The 18,472-nt window shown below is 35.2% G+C and overlaps 1 protein-coding gene across 1 annotated transcript in view; it reads right to left on the reverse strand.

Annotated features, from left to right (window-relative positions):
• TET2 (tet methylcytosine dioxygenase 2) overlaps positions 1-18,472 on the reverse strand; it is a 126,336-nt gene that overhangs the window by 20,826 nt on the left and 87,038 nt on the right. Inside the window, 4 exon segments of the mRNA XM_079154728.1 lie at positions 14,360-14,472; positions 14,474-14,569; positions 15,358-15,451; positions 16,966-17,055. Coding sequence (XP_079010854.1) covers positions 14,360-14,472; positions 14,474-14,569; positions 15,358-15,451; positions 16,966-17,055 — 393 coding nt within the window.

Below are 18,472 nucleotides of genomic sequence, written 5' to 3' on the forward strand. Positions count from 1 at the left end.
TATGGGTGGTGGACTGGAAACTAAGCTACTTCTTTCTCTTTAGCGCACTGCTTTTTTACTTGTTTGTTTATAGAGGATAGAGGAAATGAGGCTTACTTGCTTTGAGAGGAGAGAGAGAGAGATTGAGAGAGAGAGAGACTTTGCTTTCAGAGATATCTATGTCTTCTTAGTTTTCTGCTGCTTCTTACTGGTGCGTCCTGCATCCTGTGAACTAAGGGTGCGTCTACCTAAGGTGCTTTAGTGATGCTTCTCAGTACTCCACTCTGCGATCTGCCTTCCACCGCTTTCTGCTAGCTGCTGTTTCTATCTGCTAGCTGCTGTGCTTCTTCTATCTGCTAGCTGCTGTCCTTGCTAGCTGCCACCGCTTTTCCCTACTAGCTGCCGCGCTCTTTCGCTCTGCCTACGCTTATATCACCTCCAGGAGGCGGAGAGTAGGGCCACACCTTTTACGCAAAGATTAGGCCAGATGCTACAAGTCCGGAGCAGGCACAATTAGGAGTGCTGAGAACACATGCGCATACATTGTGTGCGTGGACGATAAATCACCTGAGTGTGCTTATGTCAATTAACCTCCTCGCTGCCAATGTGATCTGGCGCCGTCAACATGGCACAGCCCCCAACATTACCTAGCATGCATGAGGCCCTAAGTTTGATTCCCAGTCTCACAAAACCAAAAAAGCACCAGAATTTCTGCAAGAGTCAGCTCTGTGATGTTTAAACCTGACCTATTCTTATTTTCCCCACAGCTCCAAGGTAGCCTTAAAAATAGCCCACATTTATGATGAAAATCAAGCAGGCTGGCAAACACTAGATCACCAAATGAGTTCTATATCCTCTGAAGATCCATCCCCAGAGAGATGACATTTCACCTGTTTAGTAGTTCCCAGGAATAACTCACTAATAAGGTTATCTTTATTTAATGTGACTTAAAGCTCACTTAATGTGAATAGAAATTTTTTCCCACCTGAACACATTTGTTGAAAATAATCAGGAGCAACAGTTGAATACTGACACTGCCTGACATTATAAGTAACAAAGCAAAAAATGAAGGTAACCATAAAGGTTAGAAGTAAAGCTTGAGGGTTGGGTGTAGTTCAGTGGTAGAGTGTGTACCTAGCTTGCATAAAGCCCAGGGTTTGATCGCCAGCACTGAAAGAGAAAGTAAAGCCTGGAAAATGAGGTGTTCATAAGCTTTGAAAAGTTCCAATGTGTTCTTGGGAATATGGAAAGCCATATGCACATGTAGGGTTCTTTGCATGCTCACAAAAGTCCCGAGGAAGCCCTCAAACCTCATCACAATCTAATCTTGAGATTCTACAGAAGCAGGAAATGAAGGCTAACACACAATGTTGTGAACTGACTTACTGGTTTTAGGCACCTAAAAAACTGTCTAACCATTAGTTGATTGCTAACCAGAGACTTCATTGTCACACAAGACAGAGAATACAAGCTTTACAGAAACAATTCAAAACAGTCATAAGGCAAATAAACAGAAACCAGAACTAATTCACGGGGTGAGGTATAGTGATATTTCTATAGTTACACTATTTAATAACATCCATTTTTAACACATAAGGCACATACAAAGAAACAAACTATGGCCCATACTGAGGAATAAAAGTTAATAACAAAAGCTATCCCTGAGGAAGTCCACTAGACCAACAATTTATATCGGCTACTTCAACTATGTGCAAAGAACTAAAGAAAATTGTGTTTCAATAACTAGACGGAAAGTAGAGAAACCGTCTCATAAAATAGATGGCAAAAAACAACCCAAAGAAACAGATAAAATAATAAGGAAAACAAACTGAATTCTGAAGCTGAAAAGTATAAATGAAACGAAAAACTCATTAGAGAAGTACACAGCAGATTTGAGCAGGAGAAAAGAAGAGGGAATGATCTTAAAGCTAGGTCAACCGAAACTTTTTTTTTCTTTTTTGGTTTCTTGGGATGAATTAAAAAAAAAATAAAACAGAAACTTGGAGAGGAGTATAGAACACTATAAAACACAGCAACACATTTATCACGGGAGTCCCAAAAGTATAGGAGCAAGAGTAAGGAAAAGAGAAATAATGACTGAAAAATTCCAGTGTTTGTGATCATTAATCAACATGTTCAACAAGTTTACCTATTTCTATGAAGCATGAACTCAAAGACAACCCTGCAAACATCACAAACTGCTGGAAGCCAGGAATAAAGAGAAAATCTCAGAAGCTGCAAGAGAGAACCTGTCATGTATAAGGTAGTCTCAGTAACATCAACAGCTGACGCCCCACCAGAAACAATTGGAGACCAAAAGGCAGTGGATTACACATTAAAGCAAGGGGACTTCAGATAGGACTATGTAGCACTACTGCACAATAAGGTGAATATAGATAACAATAATATACTATCTATCTCAGAAGGCTAGTAGAAAGGATTGTGAATGTTTCCCCATAAAGAAATGACAAATGTTTGAGTCTATACATATGCTTAACCTGATTTAACCATTGCACATTGTATAACATCAAATGATAGCCCATTAAAATGTACAAATTTTATTTTTATGTATCATTTAAAATTAAAGTGCTTAAGTAAAACAATGTGAACAAAGGATTTTGTATCTAGAAAAACTAGATAATTTTGTATCTAGAAAAATGGCTAATAAATTAGGGCATACTCTAATAAACTGACAGAATTTACTGTTTTCAGGTATGCCCCAGAAAGAATCCTAAGAGAGTCCTTCAGGTTCTAAGGAAATAACACTGGGCAGTAACCTGAATTTACCCAAGAACATAAAGAACACCAGGAAAGGCAATTACATAGGGAAATCGAAAAGACAGTATAAGTGTTTATGAGTGTGTATGTATGTCTGTGTATTTGAAACTACTTTTTATCCTATTTAAAAACAATCGCATAAAATAATTTTTAAAAAACTATGTTAATGTGTATACGATATATAAAAAGTAACTTGACCAGGCATGCACAAGCATGCCTGTAATCCTAGCTACTCAGGAAGATGAGGTAGGAGAATTAAGTTCAAGGCCAGCCTCAAGAACTTAGTAAGACCTTGTCTCAAAAAATAAAAAGAACTGTAAATGTAGCCCAGTGGGAAAGTGTCCCTAGGTTCAATTCCAGCATGAGAAGAAAAGTAACTTGCATGATGATAATGCAAAGAGAAAGAGGAAATGGCACTATGTAGGAACAAGTTTTTCTTATATTACTGTAACTAGTTGGTATTATTCCAAACTTAGCTGACAGTAGTTAATTCCAAGACTACAAGAAAATGACTCCAACAAATATAGAAAAAGACATAAAAAGGGAGCTAAAATGGTACAATAGAAAATATCTACTGAACATAGAAAAGGAAGTAACCAAACAAAAGAGAAACAAAGACAAAAAGGCAGACATAAATTCTACCTTATTTGTATTTATATTAATGCATATAGAAAAAATTGCAATTAAAATTGAGGCACTGGCATGAGACTTTTAAGTGACCTAACTATATGCTGTTTTAAAGATAAACACTTTAGTTTTGAATACACACATAGCGTAAAGTAAAAGAACTTAGTATGGGTGTGTGTGCGTGTGTATAAAATAATGCAAATAGTAGCCGAGGTGAATTGAAGGAAAGTTGATATAGCTCAGTGGTAGAATGCTTGTCTAGCATGCACAAGACCCTGGGTTTAATCCCCAGCACTGCAAAAAAGAAAAATGTGTTGAAGTGGCTACACTACTATCAAGTAAAATAAACCTTAAGATAATATTACCAGAAACAAGCACATTTTATGATAATGCAAAGGTCAATTCATTAAGAAGATGTAATTCTTACAAACACATATGTACCTTACACAGCACAAAAATACATGAAATCAAACAAATGATGGAATTAGAGAAATATACAGTCTAAAATTCCATTTACAACAATGGATAGAACGATTAGATGATCAAAGAAAAATCAAAAGCTGTGAAGGTAATATACACAAAGTAGACACACGGTCATCTGTAAAACACTCCACCCACTAACAGCAGAATACACACATTCTTCAAGTGCACTTGTACCATTCTCCAGGATGATCTCTATGTCATGTTCTCTAATGACGATGGAATTAAAAATAAGAATGAATAGCGGAAACAAATTTGGGTAGGTCATAAATAACACAGAAATAAAATGACACACTACTATATAATCAATATATTAAAGGAAAAATTAGGAGGGGAATTAGAAAATGTTTGGGGGTAAATGAAAACACACCCAAACTTTATAGGATAAAGCTAAAGCAGAGATGCAGGGAAATTTATAGCTTTAAATGCCTGTATTAAAAGAGAAATTCTCAGGGCCAGGGTTGTGGCTCAGTGGTAAAGTGCTTGCCTCAAACGTATGAGGCACTGGGTTCGATCCTCAGCACCACATAAAACTAAAGGTATTGTGTCCATCTATAACTAAAAATATTATAAAACAAGAAATCCTCAAATGGATAAGCCAATTTTCTATCTTAAGAGACTAGAAAAAGAATAAACCCAAAACAAGCAGAATGAAGGAAATACTAAACATTACAGTGAAGATTAATGAAATAGGGAAAAAAGGAATAGAGAAAAAAAAAATCAAAGAAAAGGCAGTTATTTGAAAAGCTCAATAAAATTGGTAAAAAAATAGACTGATAAACATAAGATTTAAATAAAATCAGAAATGAAAGATGGGACACTACTACTAACTTTACATAAATAAAAATTAAAGGGAACACTATAAAAACTACATTTCTATTAGGCGTAGAGTCTGTGTTCTAGTGCCCAAGTCTCTGATATGTTTTGAGTTTTCTGCAGGGTGACAGACAGGGGTTTAATTTCATTCTTCTACATATGGATTTTTAGTTTTCCCAGTACCATTTGTTGAAGGGGCCATCTTTTCTCCAATCAGTGTTTTTGGCACCTTTGTCTAGTATGACATAACATTTATGTGAGTTTGTCTCTATGTCTTCTATCCTTTAGAATTTGTCTACATGTCTGTTTTGGTTCAAATACTATGCTATTTTTGCTACTATAGCTCTGTAGTATAGTTTAAGGTCTGGCATTGTGATGCTTCCTGCTTCACTCTTCTTGCTAAGGATTGTTTTGGCTATTCTGGGTCTCTTATTTATGGAAAGCAGTATGGAGATTCCTCAGAAAACTTGAAATGGAACCACATTTGACCCAGCTATCCCACTCCTCACTTTATACCCAAAGGACTTAAAATCAGCATACTATAGTGATGCAGCCACATCAATGTTTATAACAGCTCAGGTCACAATAGCTAAACTATGGAATCTAGATGCCCTTAACAGATGAATGGATAAATAAAATGTGGTATATATACACAATGGAATGTTAATCAGTCTTAAAGAATGACACGATGGCATTTGCAGGTAAATGGATGGAGCTGGAGCATATCATGCTAAGTCAAATAAACCAATCCCAAAAAACCAAAGGCTGAATGTTTTCTCTGATATGTGGATGCTAATTCACAATGGGGCAGGGGGCTAGAGAAGACTAGACATACTTTGGATTAGGCAGAGAGGAGTGAAGGGAGGGAAGGGGAATGGGGGTAGAAAGGATACTTGAATGAACCAAACATTATTACCCTATGTGCATATATGATTACATGACCAGTGTGATTCTACATCAAATACAACCAGAAGAATGAGAAGTCATATTCCATTTATGTATGATGTGTCAAAATGCATTCTACTGTCATGTATAACTAAGTAGAACAAATAAAAAAACAAACATTTCAATGAATAAGATACTGTAGATAAAAAGGAAAAATTCCTTGAAAGACACAAACTACAAAACTGACTCCAGAATATAAAGTCTAAATTGACCTATAAATAAAAAGATGGAATCCTCAATTAGGAGAACCCGACAGTACTTCCAGTTTCTGGTCCAGCATGGAGGAAATTTCAAAGCTGCCAATTTATCTTAATATGTCAAGAGTTAAACTATAAGAAAATAAAAAACAAAATCACTACTTAGATGTGTCAGAAGTGAGATTACAATGCAAATCACTGTCCCCAATATTGAAGAGACAGGCAAACAGAAGAAACCCAAGGCAGAATCCTCTGTGGGATCTCATTCTGGGATAGGAAAAGCTTAAATGTAATTGATGAATTGCTAGAGGCTCAGGGTGGACAACTCTAAGAGCTCAAATCTCCAGAGGCATCCATCAGAGTGTGGACTTAATAATACTTTTGTGAGTTTTTGCCTCCAGGAGACAGATCTGGTTCTCATAGTGAATGCTGGAAAAACTCCCTCCATCCATGCATACAGAGAGGGACTATTCTGAAAAATTCTGAAAAATGCCACACCATTTTGTTTTTAAGGTTTTCCTTAAGGAAAAACTAACTGGAGTTATGTGCAGGGGTTTTACCAGTGCATTTATCACCAGGAAGAGGAAGATCCAACACTAGCACACACTAGCCTTCCACATGAGAGAAGGGATATACAACTCCACTATAATAATCAGAGATGAAAGAGAGGATAACTCCAGACTTCATGGACATTAAAAGGATAGTAAAAGAATATTAAGAGATCTATACCCACAAATTTAATAATCTAGATGAAATGTTCCAATTCCTTATAAGACACAAGATAGCAATACTCAAAAAGAAAGACAAACTGAATAGGCTTCTACATATTAAAGAAATGAAATCAATAATTAATAACCTCCTAATACAAAAAGCACTAGATTCTGAGGGGTTCCTAAGTGATAACCACTTAACACTTTAGGAAGGATATTATAACAATTCTCCACAATCCCTTTTATGAGACATAAGAAGAGGAAGTACCTCATAACTCGGTTTAAGAGGCATGCATTTTTTAAATATCAAAACCAGACACAGTCCTCACAAGATAATTATAGACCAATATCTCCCATGAACATGGGTGTAAAAATCCTCAACAAATAGCAAATTGTAGCCAACAATGTACAAAAAAGAGTAATATACCACAGCCTAGTGAAATTTATCCTAAGTAGAGCAGACTGGTTAAAAGTGTGATAATCAATTAATGCAATTCATTGGATCAACAAGGTAAGAAGAAAAACCACAGGTTCCCATCAACAGATGCAAAAAAAAAAAAAAAAGCACTTGATAAAATTCAGCATCATATCTGATCAATGGATTAGAATAAAGAAGCCAGAAATAGACCCATATAAATATAGTTAAGTGCTCTTGAACAAAGAATCCAAAGCGATACAATGGAGCAAAAATATTTTGCTATTTAACAGATGGCGTTTGAACAAATACACATCCCCATTTGCAAGAAATGTGAGCATATACACAGACTTTTCAGTTGTCACAAAAATTAACTCTAAGTAGATCCCAGTACTAAGTGTAAAATGCAAAACTATAAAACACCTAGAAGATCACAGCAGAAAATCTAGACAGCGCACAAAAATGTGGACCAGGAAGAAAAGAACTGGTAAATTGGACTTCATTAACATTTTCTATTCTGCTGTTGGGGATGTGGTTCAGTGGTAGAGTTCCTGTGCAGAAAGCATGAGCCCTGGGTTCTACCTCCAGCAGTGGAAAAAAAAAATTTCTATTCTGCAGATGATACCATCAGGGATATGAAAGAACAAGACAGAGATAAAATATTTCCAAAAGACATACCTGCTACAAGACTATCACCAAAAATACATAAATAATACTTAAAATTCAATAATAAGAACACAATCTGATTTTAAAAATAGGCCAAAGACCTTAACAGACACCCAAAGATGATACGCAGAAGGAAAATAAACATATGAAAAAATATTTCACATCCTCTGCCTTTAGGAAAACATAAATTCAAGCAGCTTTAAAATGCCACCTATTAGAATGGCTAAAATTCAGAACACTGACAACACCAAATGATAGTGAGGATGTGGAACAACAGGAATTACCATTTACTGCTGTTGAGAATGATCATTACTTTGGAAGACAGTTTGGAAGTTTCTTACAAAATTAAGCATGCTCTTACCATAAAAATCTAGCAAATGGATTGGTATTTATCCAAAGAAGATGAAAACTTAGGATTTCACTCACTGATACTTATAACACTGTTATAAATGCTTATACTTACACCGATGTTTATAACAAGTGTATTCCTAACTGCCAAAACTTGAAAGCAATTCAAATGTTCTCCAGTAGGTGACTGGATAAATAAACGTTAGTACATTCAGACGATGGAATATGTTTTAGCTTTGTAAAGAAATACATTAGCAAGACGTGAATAATACCTAAATGCATATTACTAAGTGGAAGAAACCAGGTTGAATGCTTCTAACTACATGACATTATGGAAAAGGCAAAACTATGAAGACAGGCAGTAAAAAGATCAGTGGTTACTGCAGGGGAGAGAGGAGATGAACAGGTGGAGCACATAGGTCTTCCGAAAGCAAAACTACTCCGTATGATACTGTAATAGTAGAAAGGAGTCACTGAACATTTGTTAAAAACACAGAATACCAAACACTAAGAATGAGCCCTATCATAAACTATGAACTTTGAAAAAAAGGTGTCAATGCAGGTTCATCAATTAACAACAAATGATGGAAGCTCATAAATATATAGGGTAGGGACTATGTGAGAAATCTCTAACTTCCACTGAGTATTGCTATGAACTTTAAACTACCTTTAAAACCTCTATTAATTAAAAAAAAAAAAAATTCCCACAAAGGTAAGTTCAGGGGTAAATGATTTTTGCTGGTGAATTCTATCAAATACCTAAAGACAAATGAGCATCAGTTCTTTACAAACTCTTCCAAATAATAGAGAAGGGAATATTTCCAAACACATTCTATGAAATCCCCATAATATTGATACTAAAACCATATAGTTGCATGTGCAACTATAGACCAATGTAACTCATCAATATAAATGTGAAAATCCTTTGTAAAATGCTAACACATTGAATCCAGCAACATATAAAAAGAAGTATACACTATGGCCAAGTGGGTTTTATTTCAAATGTAATCAGTCCAATGTACAAAATTAATCGATGCACTATACCATATTAACAGACTGGAGAAGAAATTCATGATCATTTCATTAGCTGCAGATACACCATGAGAAATTTACAGGACCCTTTTATTATCAGCAAACCAGTATTAGAGGGGAACTTCTGAACTTGATAAGGGACTCTAAAAAATACCTATGCTAAGTACCATACTAAATATCGAGAACAAGAAAATGTTCCCCTGAAATGAGGGGTGGGACAAAGTTGTTTTTTCTTGTTCATTCTATTCAACATTTTTTTTGAGGTTCTAACCAGGGTAATTAGGCAAAAAAGAAGAAGTGAAAGAACTTGGATTAGGAAGAAATAAAACTTTCTATTTCTAGATGACATGATCTTATGAAATGTAGCAATTTCTAAGGAATCCACCAAAAAGACATTGTGTTAATAAACTACTACAGAAAATTGGCAGCATATAAAAGATTAATAAATGCAATCAAACACCAAAAGCACAAACCAATTTAGATTTAAGTAGAGTTTTCTACAAAGAAGCTATATGAATGACCAATTCATATGTGAAAAGATGCTAATGCTTCTAGACATTAGGAAAATGGAAATTAAAATCATGTGATACCCTTCATACACACTGGGATGGTTATATTAAAAAAAAGATAATAAGTAACTAGTTTTCCTGGGGATACATTGTTGGGAGGAATGTAAAATACTACAGCTGCTTTGGAAAGAAGCCTGGTAGTTCTTCAAGAAATTTAACACAGAGTTATGATATGACAAACAATGTCACTTGTAAGGTACATACACAAGAGAACTGAAAAGATGTCAATGCAAAAACTTGAACACAGATGTTCATAGAAGCATTATTCATAACAGCTAAATAGTGAAAAAATTCAACTCTTAACTAATGCATGGACTAAAGAACTAAAGAAAATGGACTTTATACACATAATGAAATATTATTCAGTCATAAAAAGAAAAAAAAAAAGCTGCTCACTGATATTACAAATAGTTGAATTTTGAAAACACTAAAGGATATGAAAGAAACCAGACAGGCCAAATGTTATGATTCCACTAATATGGGATTCCAAAAATAGACCAAGACAACTATTCTATTCACCATAGAGACCAAAAGTTAATTAGTGGTTGCCTCTCAGAGGAGGGGAGAATGGGTCACCCTCAGGGAGTGATGAAAACATTCCAGAACCAGGGAGAGGTAAGGACTGTACAACTTTGCTTATATATTATAACAATTGAACTGTACAATTGAAAAGGGTGAATTTCATGGGTATGTGAATTTTCTTAAAAACATTTTACATAAAGCTCTCCATAACAAGGTACAGTACCCTTAAGTTGATTTCCCTCATGAAATGGCTACAAAAAGGCATTTTAATTTCAATCAGGGGTCTTTCAAATATGATTAGAAATAGAACAAGACAGTTTTAATATAACTCATTTTGGCTTATGGTTAAATGATGATTTAGTAAATATAATAAAAATGTTTGTCTATATAATAGATTTAATTAAAAATTTATAACCTTTTAATTACCATTTGGACTTCTAAATTATAACATATTTTTAAAATGAAAATTAGATATGGTATTCAAATATATGCAATCTAGAAAAACTAGCAAAATACATTAATGTCAAAGTATACAACACCAAAAAAGACGAAACTATCAGCTTGAAAATTAATAATGGAAACAGACTTCCTTAATAAGACTTCTAAAGCGCAAGAAGTAAAATTAAGAATCTCCAAATGGGATGGATGCCAAACTAAAAAGCTTCTTCTCAGCAAAGGAAACAATAACGTGAAGAGCGAGCCTACAGAATGGGAGAAAATCTTTACCACGTGTACCTCAAATAAAGCACTGATCTCCAGGATATACAAAGAACTCAAAAAAAAAAAAAAATACTTTCAACCATAAAGAATAAAATTATGGCATTTGCAGGTAAATGGATGCAGTTGGAGAATATCATGCTAAGTGAGAAAAGCCAACCCCCAAAAACCAAAGGCCAAATGATCTCTTTGATAAGCTGATGATGATACATAATGGGGGGGGGGGCGGTGAGACCTTGTTTCAAAATAAAAAGGGCTAGAGATGAAGCTCAGAGGCAGAGTGCTTGCCTAGCATGCACGCAGGCCCTGGTTTTATTCCTAGTATGCCCCCACCCCTAAAAGATAAGTACCAGTGTGGAGAAAATACTGGGATACAAAGGAGGAGAAAGTTAAGCAAAAGAATGAGGATAAAATCAGCCAAATCTAGAATGTGGGAAATTTCACAGAGAAAACCATCTGGTCATTTAATGAATAAATTCCTGAAAAGAGGGGAAAATTATTATAAATAAAAAGAAGCCTATGAATCATATAATTTATTATCCTAACCGGGACACTTTCAAGACAGAAAAAAGTTCTATTTAATAATTATGCCAGAACAAGCATAAACTGGAACCATTTCATTCAAAAGAGCTTCAATCAGATGCAAGCTGTGGGTGCTTTCTTTAAATCATTAACTTTTCCCATGTGTGTTTAAATAAGATCTTATTGGGGAATTTCAATAGAGTTTGAATATTAAATGATATTAAAGCGGTCTTCTTTTAGGTGTTTGATCATTTTACAATGTAAAACATCTTAAAATGCTTCACATCATCCACCATGTCAGAAGGCATTTTTGGCTTTGACTTCCTTATGATGACAGATATACTCCCGCAACTCTTACTTGCCAAAAAAATATTGGTTAGGCTTAGTCATAAAATAGAAATCTCAAAGGGAAATCTTTTTAAAAGACAAACAGCTGGTTTGGCTCAATGAAAATGTAAAAATCACTTTTTGACTTTCCCACTGCAAAATGCTCTCAGAGATCTTCCCTGGACTCACAGTGGGTGGTTATGGTGCGTATGGTATGTGTGGGTACCAGGATCATCAGAACTTGGTGATGAGGGGGGGGTCACAAATCTTTTAACCATGGAACTAATTCAGCAGCCCCAGAGATTATTCTGTTTTGGGCATAATTTTAACTTCTAACAGCCATAAAATAAAATTTACTCATGGGGTAGTCAAAACTTCAGAAGGTCTTTCTTGTTGAAGTCTCCAATGCCATTAGATAGTGTCTATTTCAATCACGTATTTAATTATTTTGAAAAATTGCTCTAAGTATGCAAAGACTCCACTTTGAGCATCACTTAGTAATTACACTACCCAATACAACAAGAAGAAAAAAACAAAAGTGTATAGCCAGGCCTTCAACATGTCTTGATATTTGAAGCATTATCTTTTTTGTATATGTTATGTTCAGTGCTGGTTATCAAACACAGGGCCATACATGTGGTAGGCAAGTGCCCTATTACTGAGCTATACCCCAGACCTGAAGTATATCTTTTAGTAGTTTTGTTCTTACCAAAATACAAAATTATTTAAAGCAATTACAAAAATGATTACTTTTTGAAGTCAGGCATGGTAGTGCATAACTAATCCCCATGGCTCAGGGGGCTGAAGCAGGAGGATAGCAAGTTCAAAGCCAGCCTCAGCAACTAAGCAAGGCTCTAAACAACTTATTAAGACCCTGTCTCAAAATTAAAAAAGAAAATAAATAAAAAAAAAAAAGGGCTGGAGATATAGCTCAATGATAAAGCACTCCTGGGTTCATGGTCTAAGTTTAAAAAAAAAAAAAAAATCATTGTTCTTGGTTTCCAAATGCAAGTTACCAAAGTTCTTAACATAAAACATGTCTGTATATGTCAGATTCCATTCAGGTAAAGGGCATTTATAGGAAATTAAAGAAACATCTTCAGAGGAAAAAATACCAGAGATACATGAAATTAATGACTAATGAATATAAAATTTGCATCAACTTCAGTTAATTTAAGGGATGAAGATGTGGCTCAGTGGTTAGTGCCCGTGGGTTCAATCCCTCATACCCCCCCCCAAAAAAAATTCAGTTAATTTAAATAAAACCACAAACTGTCATTTTCATAAGAAATTCTTTAATGATTCAGATCTTCAAAGCCATCAAGTTTAAGAGGACTCTGCTTTAAAAAACAATGTAGTGTTGCTGAATTCCTGAGAACTTAATGCTACTAACCAGTATCAGCCCAAGGTGTCTTAACTTTTATTTTCATTCTGATTAAAGTTATCTTCACACACTTTTCCTACAGGACTAAGAAATTAGTGTAGATCAAATAGAATTTTATGCCTGAAGTGGTTCATCATCAGATTACAAGTCATGTGTTATGAGCTGGCAACTTGTGTCTTCCAATTAATCATTTGTTAAGAGTAAACTGATGTCAGTCAAATACACAGCATGAAATTTTGGGGTCACAGGATCACAGAAAGCCAAGTCATCCTTTTGGGAGAATAACTTTCTTAAACACATTACTAATTGTTGATTTGCCCCCTATGACCCAAAGAAAGAACTTGTGTTAACATATTATTAGTAAAGCCATACAAGATAGTTATACTCAACAAACAAACAACACACTTGGTCAGAGATGGGTTGTTGCAATGAGTAAAATGAGTATTTCCATAAGCTCAGCTAACTCATCTGTAAATTGGTGGAAGCAGAGTTAGGTAGACTTAAAAATGTGAAAAATTGAAATTAGTTTTGAACCAACTACTGATTTCAGTGTAGCACCGAGAATTTACCTATATTTTAGTGTTATGTAGGAATAGTATATAGCATAGGTATATTAAAACTGAAACTTTTCAAGTAAAACAGTTTTGACTTCCTGCCAAGTCGATGAAGTTAACCAAATACTAAAAAACGGATGCACTAAAATAGATTTAGCCACATACCTTTGCTATCCTATTCCAGATTTCTATATTCCTGGAATATAATGTTAAATCTATAGCCAGTAATTTTCCAATTATTTAGGAGCAGCAATAAAAATGGAAGCAATTTTGATTACTATTGCAGAAATAAATAAATAATAATAAATAAATTTCCTCAGAACTTCTACAAATCTTACATTTTTGATACATATGGTATGTGCATATATAAATCCTTGACCTCAGTATCCCAAAGTCTCCCACCAAATGTACTTATTTCAGATACTAGAACATGAACGTGGTGTGAGTGCTTGCTAATGTGGCAGCCAGGTGTGAAAAAAGCTGTCAGCTGGAGCATAGGAGCTACACATTTTTTCAAGTTCATGGTATATTTGACATATGCAGGTACAGATAATTGGATTTCCAGTAAACTGCTGCTAATGTATAAACTAAATGATAAAACGTTAGTGAAATAATCTCAAATTACTCATGTTAGCAAAATAATTCCCCTGTGAAATATGCATTAGTAGTCCCCACTTTAAAAATGCCAAGTTCAACCGTCTTCCTTAAGACAAAAGTAAGGCCTTTCTCCCACTGGCCCCAGAGAGGGAAGAAGTCTGAAGTTTCACTTACTCCTCATTGAGGGCACACCGACGATTAGTGAATGTGCCATATTTCCTCAGCGTCTTGGCTAGCTCCACGTAGAGTGTGTCAGCCAGAGACAGTGGGATTGCTTCCCACACCAGGGATGAGAATCACAATTACTGCAGCCTCACAGGTGTGGCCAGCTCGCTCACGCACCAAACACAGGAGCTTCTCCTCAAGGCAGCTTCTGCGAATCACCTGCGTGGTTCACCATTCCCCACCCCACCACCAAAAACAAAACCCAAAACAACAACAAAAAACAAGGGTCACTAGTGGTAGATAATAGCATTGGTTTATGTATATTTTTTCATGTCTGGGTCAAAAGTAAGGCAACATTAAACACCTGTAGCTTGAACTCCCCATCTATACAGTGGGGCCTACCTGATGTCAGAAAAGGGAGAGAAGCAAAAGTAGCCCTTAATGTTTAGCAGAATGCCCAGTTTGGGGCAGGGGCATGGGGGGCAAGGAACTGTCCAACTGAGTTGAATTCACAGCTATAAAAAAGATCAAGGTTTTCATAAATGACACTCTAAAAAATTAGCTTAGGGTACCAGCCAGGCATGATGGCCTACTTGTAATCCAGCAGCTTGGGAGGGTTGATTCCTTGTTGCAGGGGGGGGGGGGGGAGGGGACTAATAACCTTTTGTTCCATTATTCACAAGGAGGCATTATTTTTTTATGTAGGCAAGAGCAAAGACCTCCACCTCACCACTTAATTCATCCAATAAATATAGTTTGCTCATGATTTTATAATGAATCTGCCTTTTCTTTAAGAAGAGCATATCATAAAATAAATGCAGGCAATGTGAAAAAACTACAAAAAAAAAAAAAAAAAAAAAAAACCCTCAAAAAACCCTAAACAAAAACAGGCAATGTTCCTATCAACTGGCATGACCCTTTAATCTGGTATCCCAATTCTCAGGGTTAGATTAACTAATCCAAATGCCCAAGATCGAAGACCAAAGGCCCTGTAAAGTCATACTTACCCATTTGGCAATAGGACATCCCTGAGAACTTTTGCCTTCTTTACCAGTATAGATGACTCTTTCAATCCTAATAGCTTTACCCTTCTCTCCATACCTTAAAGAAACCCATAGAAATACACACACACACAATTAGCAAATGACTAAATCAGCAATCAAAATATTTGAAACATTTGTGTATAATTTTATTCTATGACCATATCCTGAGAAATGAATGGTTTAATTTTTTAAAAAATAGGTCTAAGCTAAGCAAAACTAGATATCAGTCTTTAAATCTTGTTTTTCTTCCATACAAAATATATAAAAAAATGCAACAAACTATTTTGCAATTTACATGTTAGGTGAAAATAATGGGAAAGCTTATTTTTTTTGTATAATTTCACAAAGCACAAAATTTGTTAGTTTGCTAAATTCAGTCTTCTAAAACATACACTATTTGATTTTTGTCTTTTTCCAAATTGAGCTATTTTAAAACTTGGGAAATCATTATAGATTTTATTGGAGCTGTTCCTGAATCTCTCACATTTTTAAAAAGGGACCTGACAATAATTAGTATCCAGCCATTATGAAAATACAAGATGGGTTCTAGAAACAGACTATTTCCCTTTATGATGATGAAGCACTGTGCACTGCTTGCTAATTTTTTTTTTTTTTTTTAAAGCATGTAGATAAATTCTGCCAGGACACTGGGTGATTATTTAGTGAATTTCTACACATTATTTAGAAATGAATATATTTGAAGATAGACCAAGAATGATACAGAATATGTCCTTGTGCCTAACTATACCCTAATATATTTTCATGATAACTCTGTCTACCTCTAATGAAAAGACACTCAAATGGGATAGCAGCTGAAGACACCCTGTAGAAAGGTCTTTACAACCAGGAGTTAACTGTAGGTACAGGCAAATACTTGTATACATGTATTCAAGGTAGTGGGATGGCTGAGAGATCAATCCCCCATAGTTTCATAGAAAACCATTCATGAAACTTTTTTAGAAAACTCACTTCAAGTCCAGCTGTTCTCAGCCAGCTCATTCAAAGCATAGTTCAAGCCCAAAGTTGTTCAAAAACGAACAACAAACAAACAAAACAAAGGAGCTACAAATGGAATCTGTCTACAAATGGAATTCTATTCAACTCATCACACTGGTTCTCTGCTCATAAGAAAAAACTTCCCAAGAGATAACTATTCACTTACAAGGTGAATTTAATGCAATGATTCCTTTCTTATACTACTTTCTCTCTTCACTTTCTGAAACTTTATCATCAAGTGGGAAAGCCGGAGTGGGGTCCCTCTTTACAGCCTGTGCCAGTAACCTTGTGCCTGGCAGACTGGCTGGCTGGCTTGGTGTCTTGTTTCCTGCCTGGGTTTCTGGCATTCATCTCAAAGTGGGCAGCCTGTGCCAGCTACAGACTATTAGTCCTGTCAAATATTGTGACTCTCTGGTGAATAGCACAGTGTGTAGTGTTGGCAATGCTGGAATAGCTAAGCCTACTAATAATTACTCGGTTACAATTGTTTAGCTGCTTTGTGGTGTGAAGGCTGGAAAAATTCTGACATATACAAAAGGATAAACGTTAATCTGCCCTGTGCCTTGCGTTAATTACCTTTCTTCCATGATTTCTCTAATAGCTGCCACATTAGGACCTGCTCCTAGATGGGTATAAAAAGGACCTTCATCTTTTTCAATATTTGCTCTGTTGAGATAATAGAAGATTATTATTTAGACCTCAATTATACTAAATATAAGGCTACATCCACAAAGATTATCCCCCAGCTGCACAGTAAGGGCCCTAAGTGACTTTAAAAATTTTTTTCTTTAAAATGAATCAATTGATGCACTATCTACGAGAAAATGTGCCAAATAATTAAGTATATGTACAAGATGGCTAATGGAAAAATTATTAAGTTACATTTTAGAGACATGGTATAAGAAATCATTTTAAACCAAATAAGTGAAACATGACAACAATAAAGATATTAGACTGTATTATATGTAATATCAACTACAAACTCAATTTTTTGAACTGAAAAAAATTTTTAAAGCTAACTAGGAGCTACCTACCATTTAGATATTAAAGGATCATAAATAAATTTCCTGTCTTGGCCCACCCCCAGAATATACTCATTTTATTGCCAAGGGCCCCTTTTTCTGCTTGTTTCCCCATACTTAATTACTGTTTAGAAAATAGGAATGTTCAACCTGACCCACATTTGTGTGTACATTAGAGCAATTTACATTAGAGCAATTTATGATGAGAGAAATCTAAGAGTCAGGTAAAAGGAAGGGGTGGTGGCAAACAACCAAGATGGAGTAGGAAGCCAGGATCAGGGTGATAAGGGAGTGAAAATGATTATAACTTACCTAGTATTATCTATGACACTTGTAACATTTAGCCAAGTGAGGAAACAATATCCACACACAAAAGAGCAGTGTGGGGCCTCCCTCCATCAACCTTCAAAGCATGGGGTACCTCCCAGTAAGAGGAATAACATGGGTGAGTGGGCCACTAGCCACACTAATTCAACATTTGCTTTTTCAAATGTCTCCTACCATATCCATGCTTACTAGCTGTAACTTAGGATCTTCTCTGCCACATATCTACATGAATCTATCAGTAAAAATGTCTTCCTTGTTCTCACAGACCTGAAACATTCTGAATTGTTAATAGAAGGTATTTGTTTAAAAGAAATGAAAATACCATTTTTATAAAAAAAGATGAAAGTTTAGGACTGGGGATATAGCTCATTGGTCCAATACTTGCCTAGCATGTGCAAGACCCTGGGTTCAATTCCCAGCATCAGAAAAAGACAAAAAAAAAAAAAAAAAAAAAAAAAAAAAAGAAAGAAAGAAGAGAAGAAAAAAAAGGTTAAAGAGAAAATGGAATCAAATCAATATAAATCACAATGTTTCAATGTATAAATGGAAAAAGGGTATCTTTACTAGTACTCAGAGTGTAGCATTATAAATTCACCAACTCACCAACACTAAAGATAATTGTCCCATCATACAGAAATCCAATAGTAATTTTAGAAAAACTATCCAGTAGTAGTAGTAGTTGCCTATATACTATATAATTATACTACATAAACTACTACTATATTCAATCTTGA

Source organism: Sciurus vulgaris (genome assembly GCF_902686455.1).
Source record: "Sciurus vulgaris genome assembly, chromosome: 9".
NCBI lineage: Eukaryota > Metazoa > Chordata > Mammalia > Rodentia > Sciuridae > Sciurus > Sciurus vulgaris.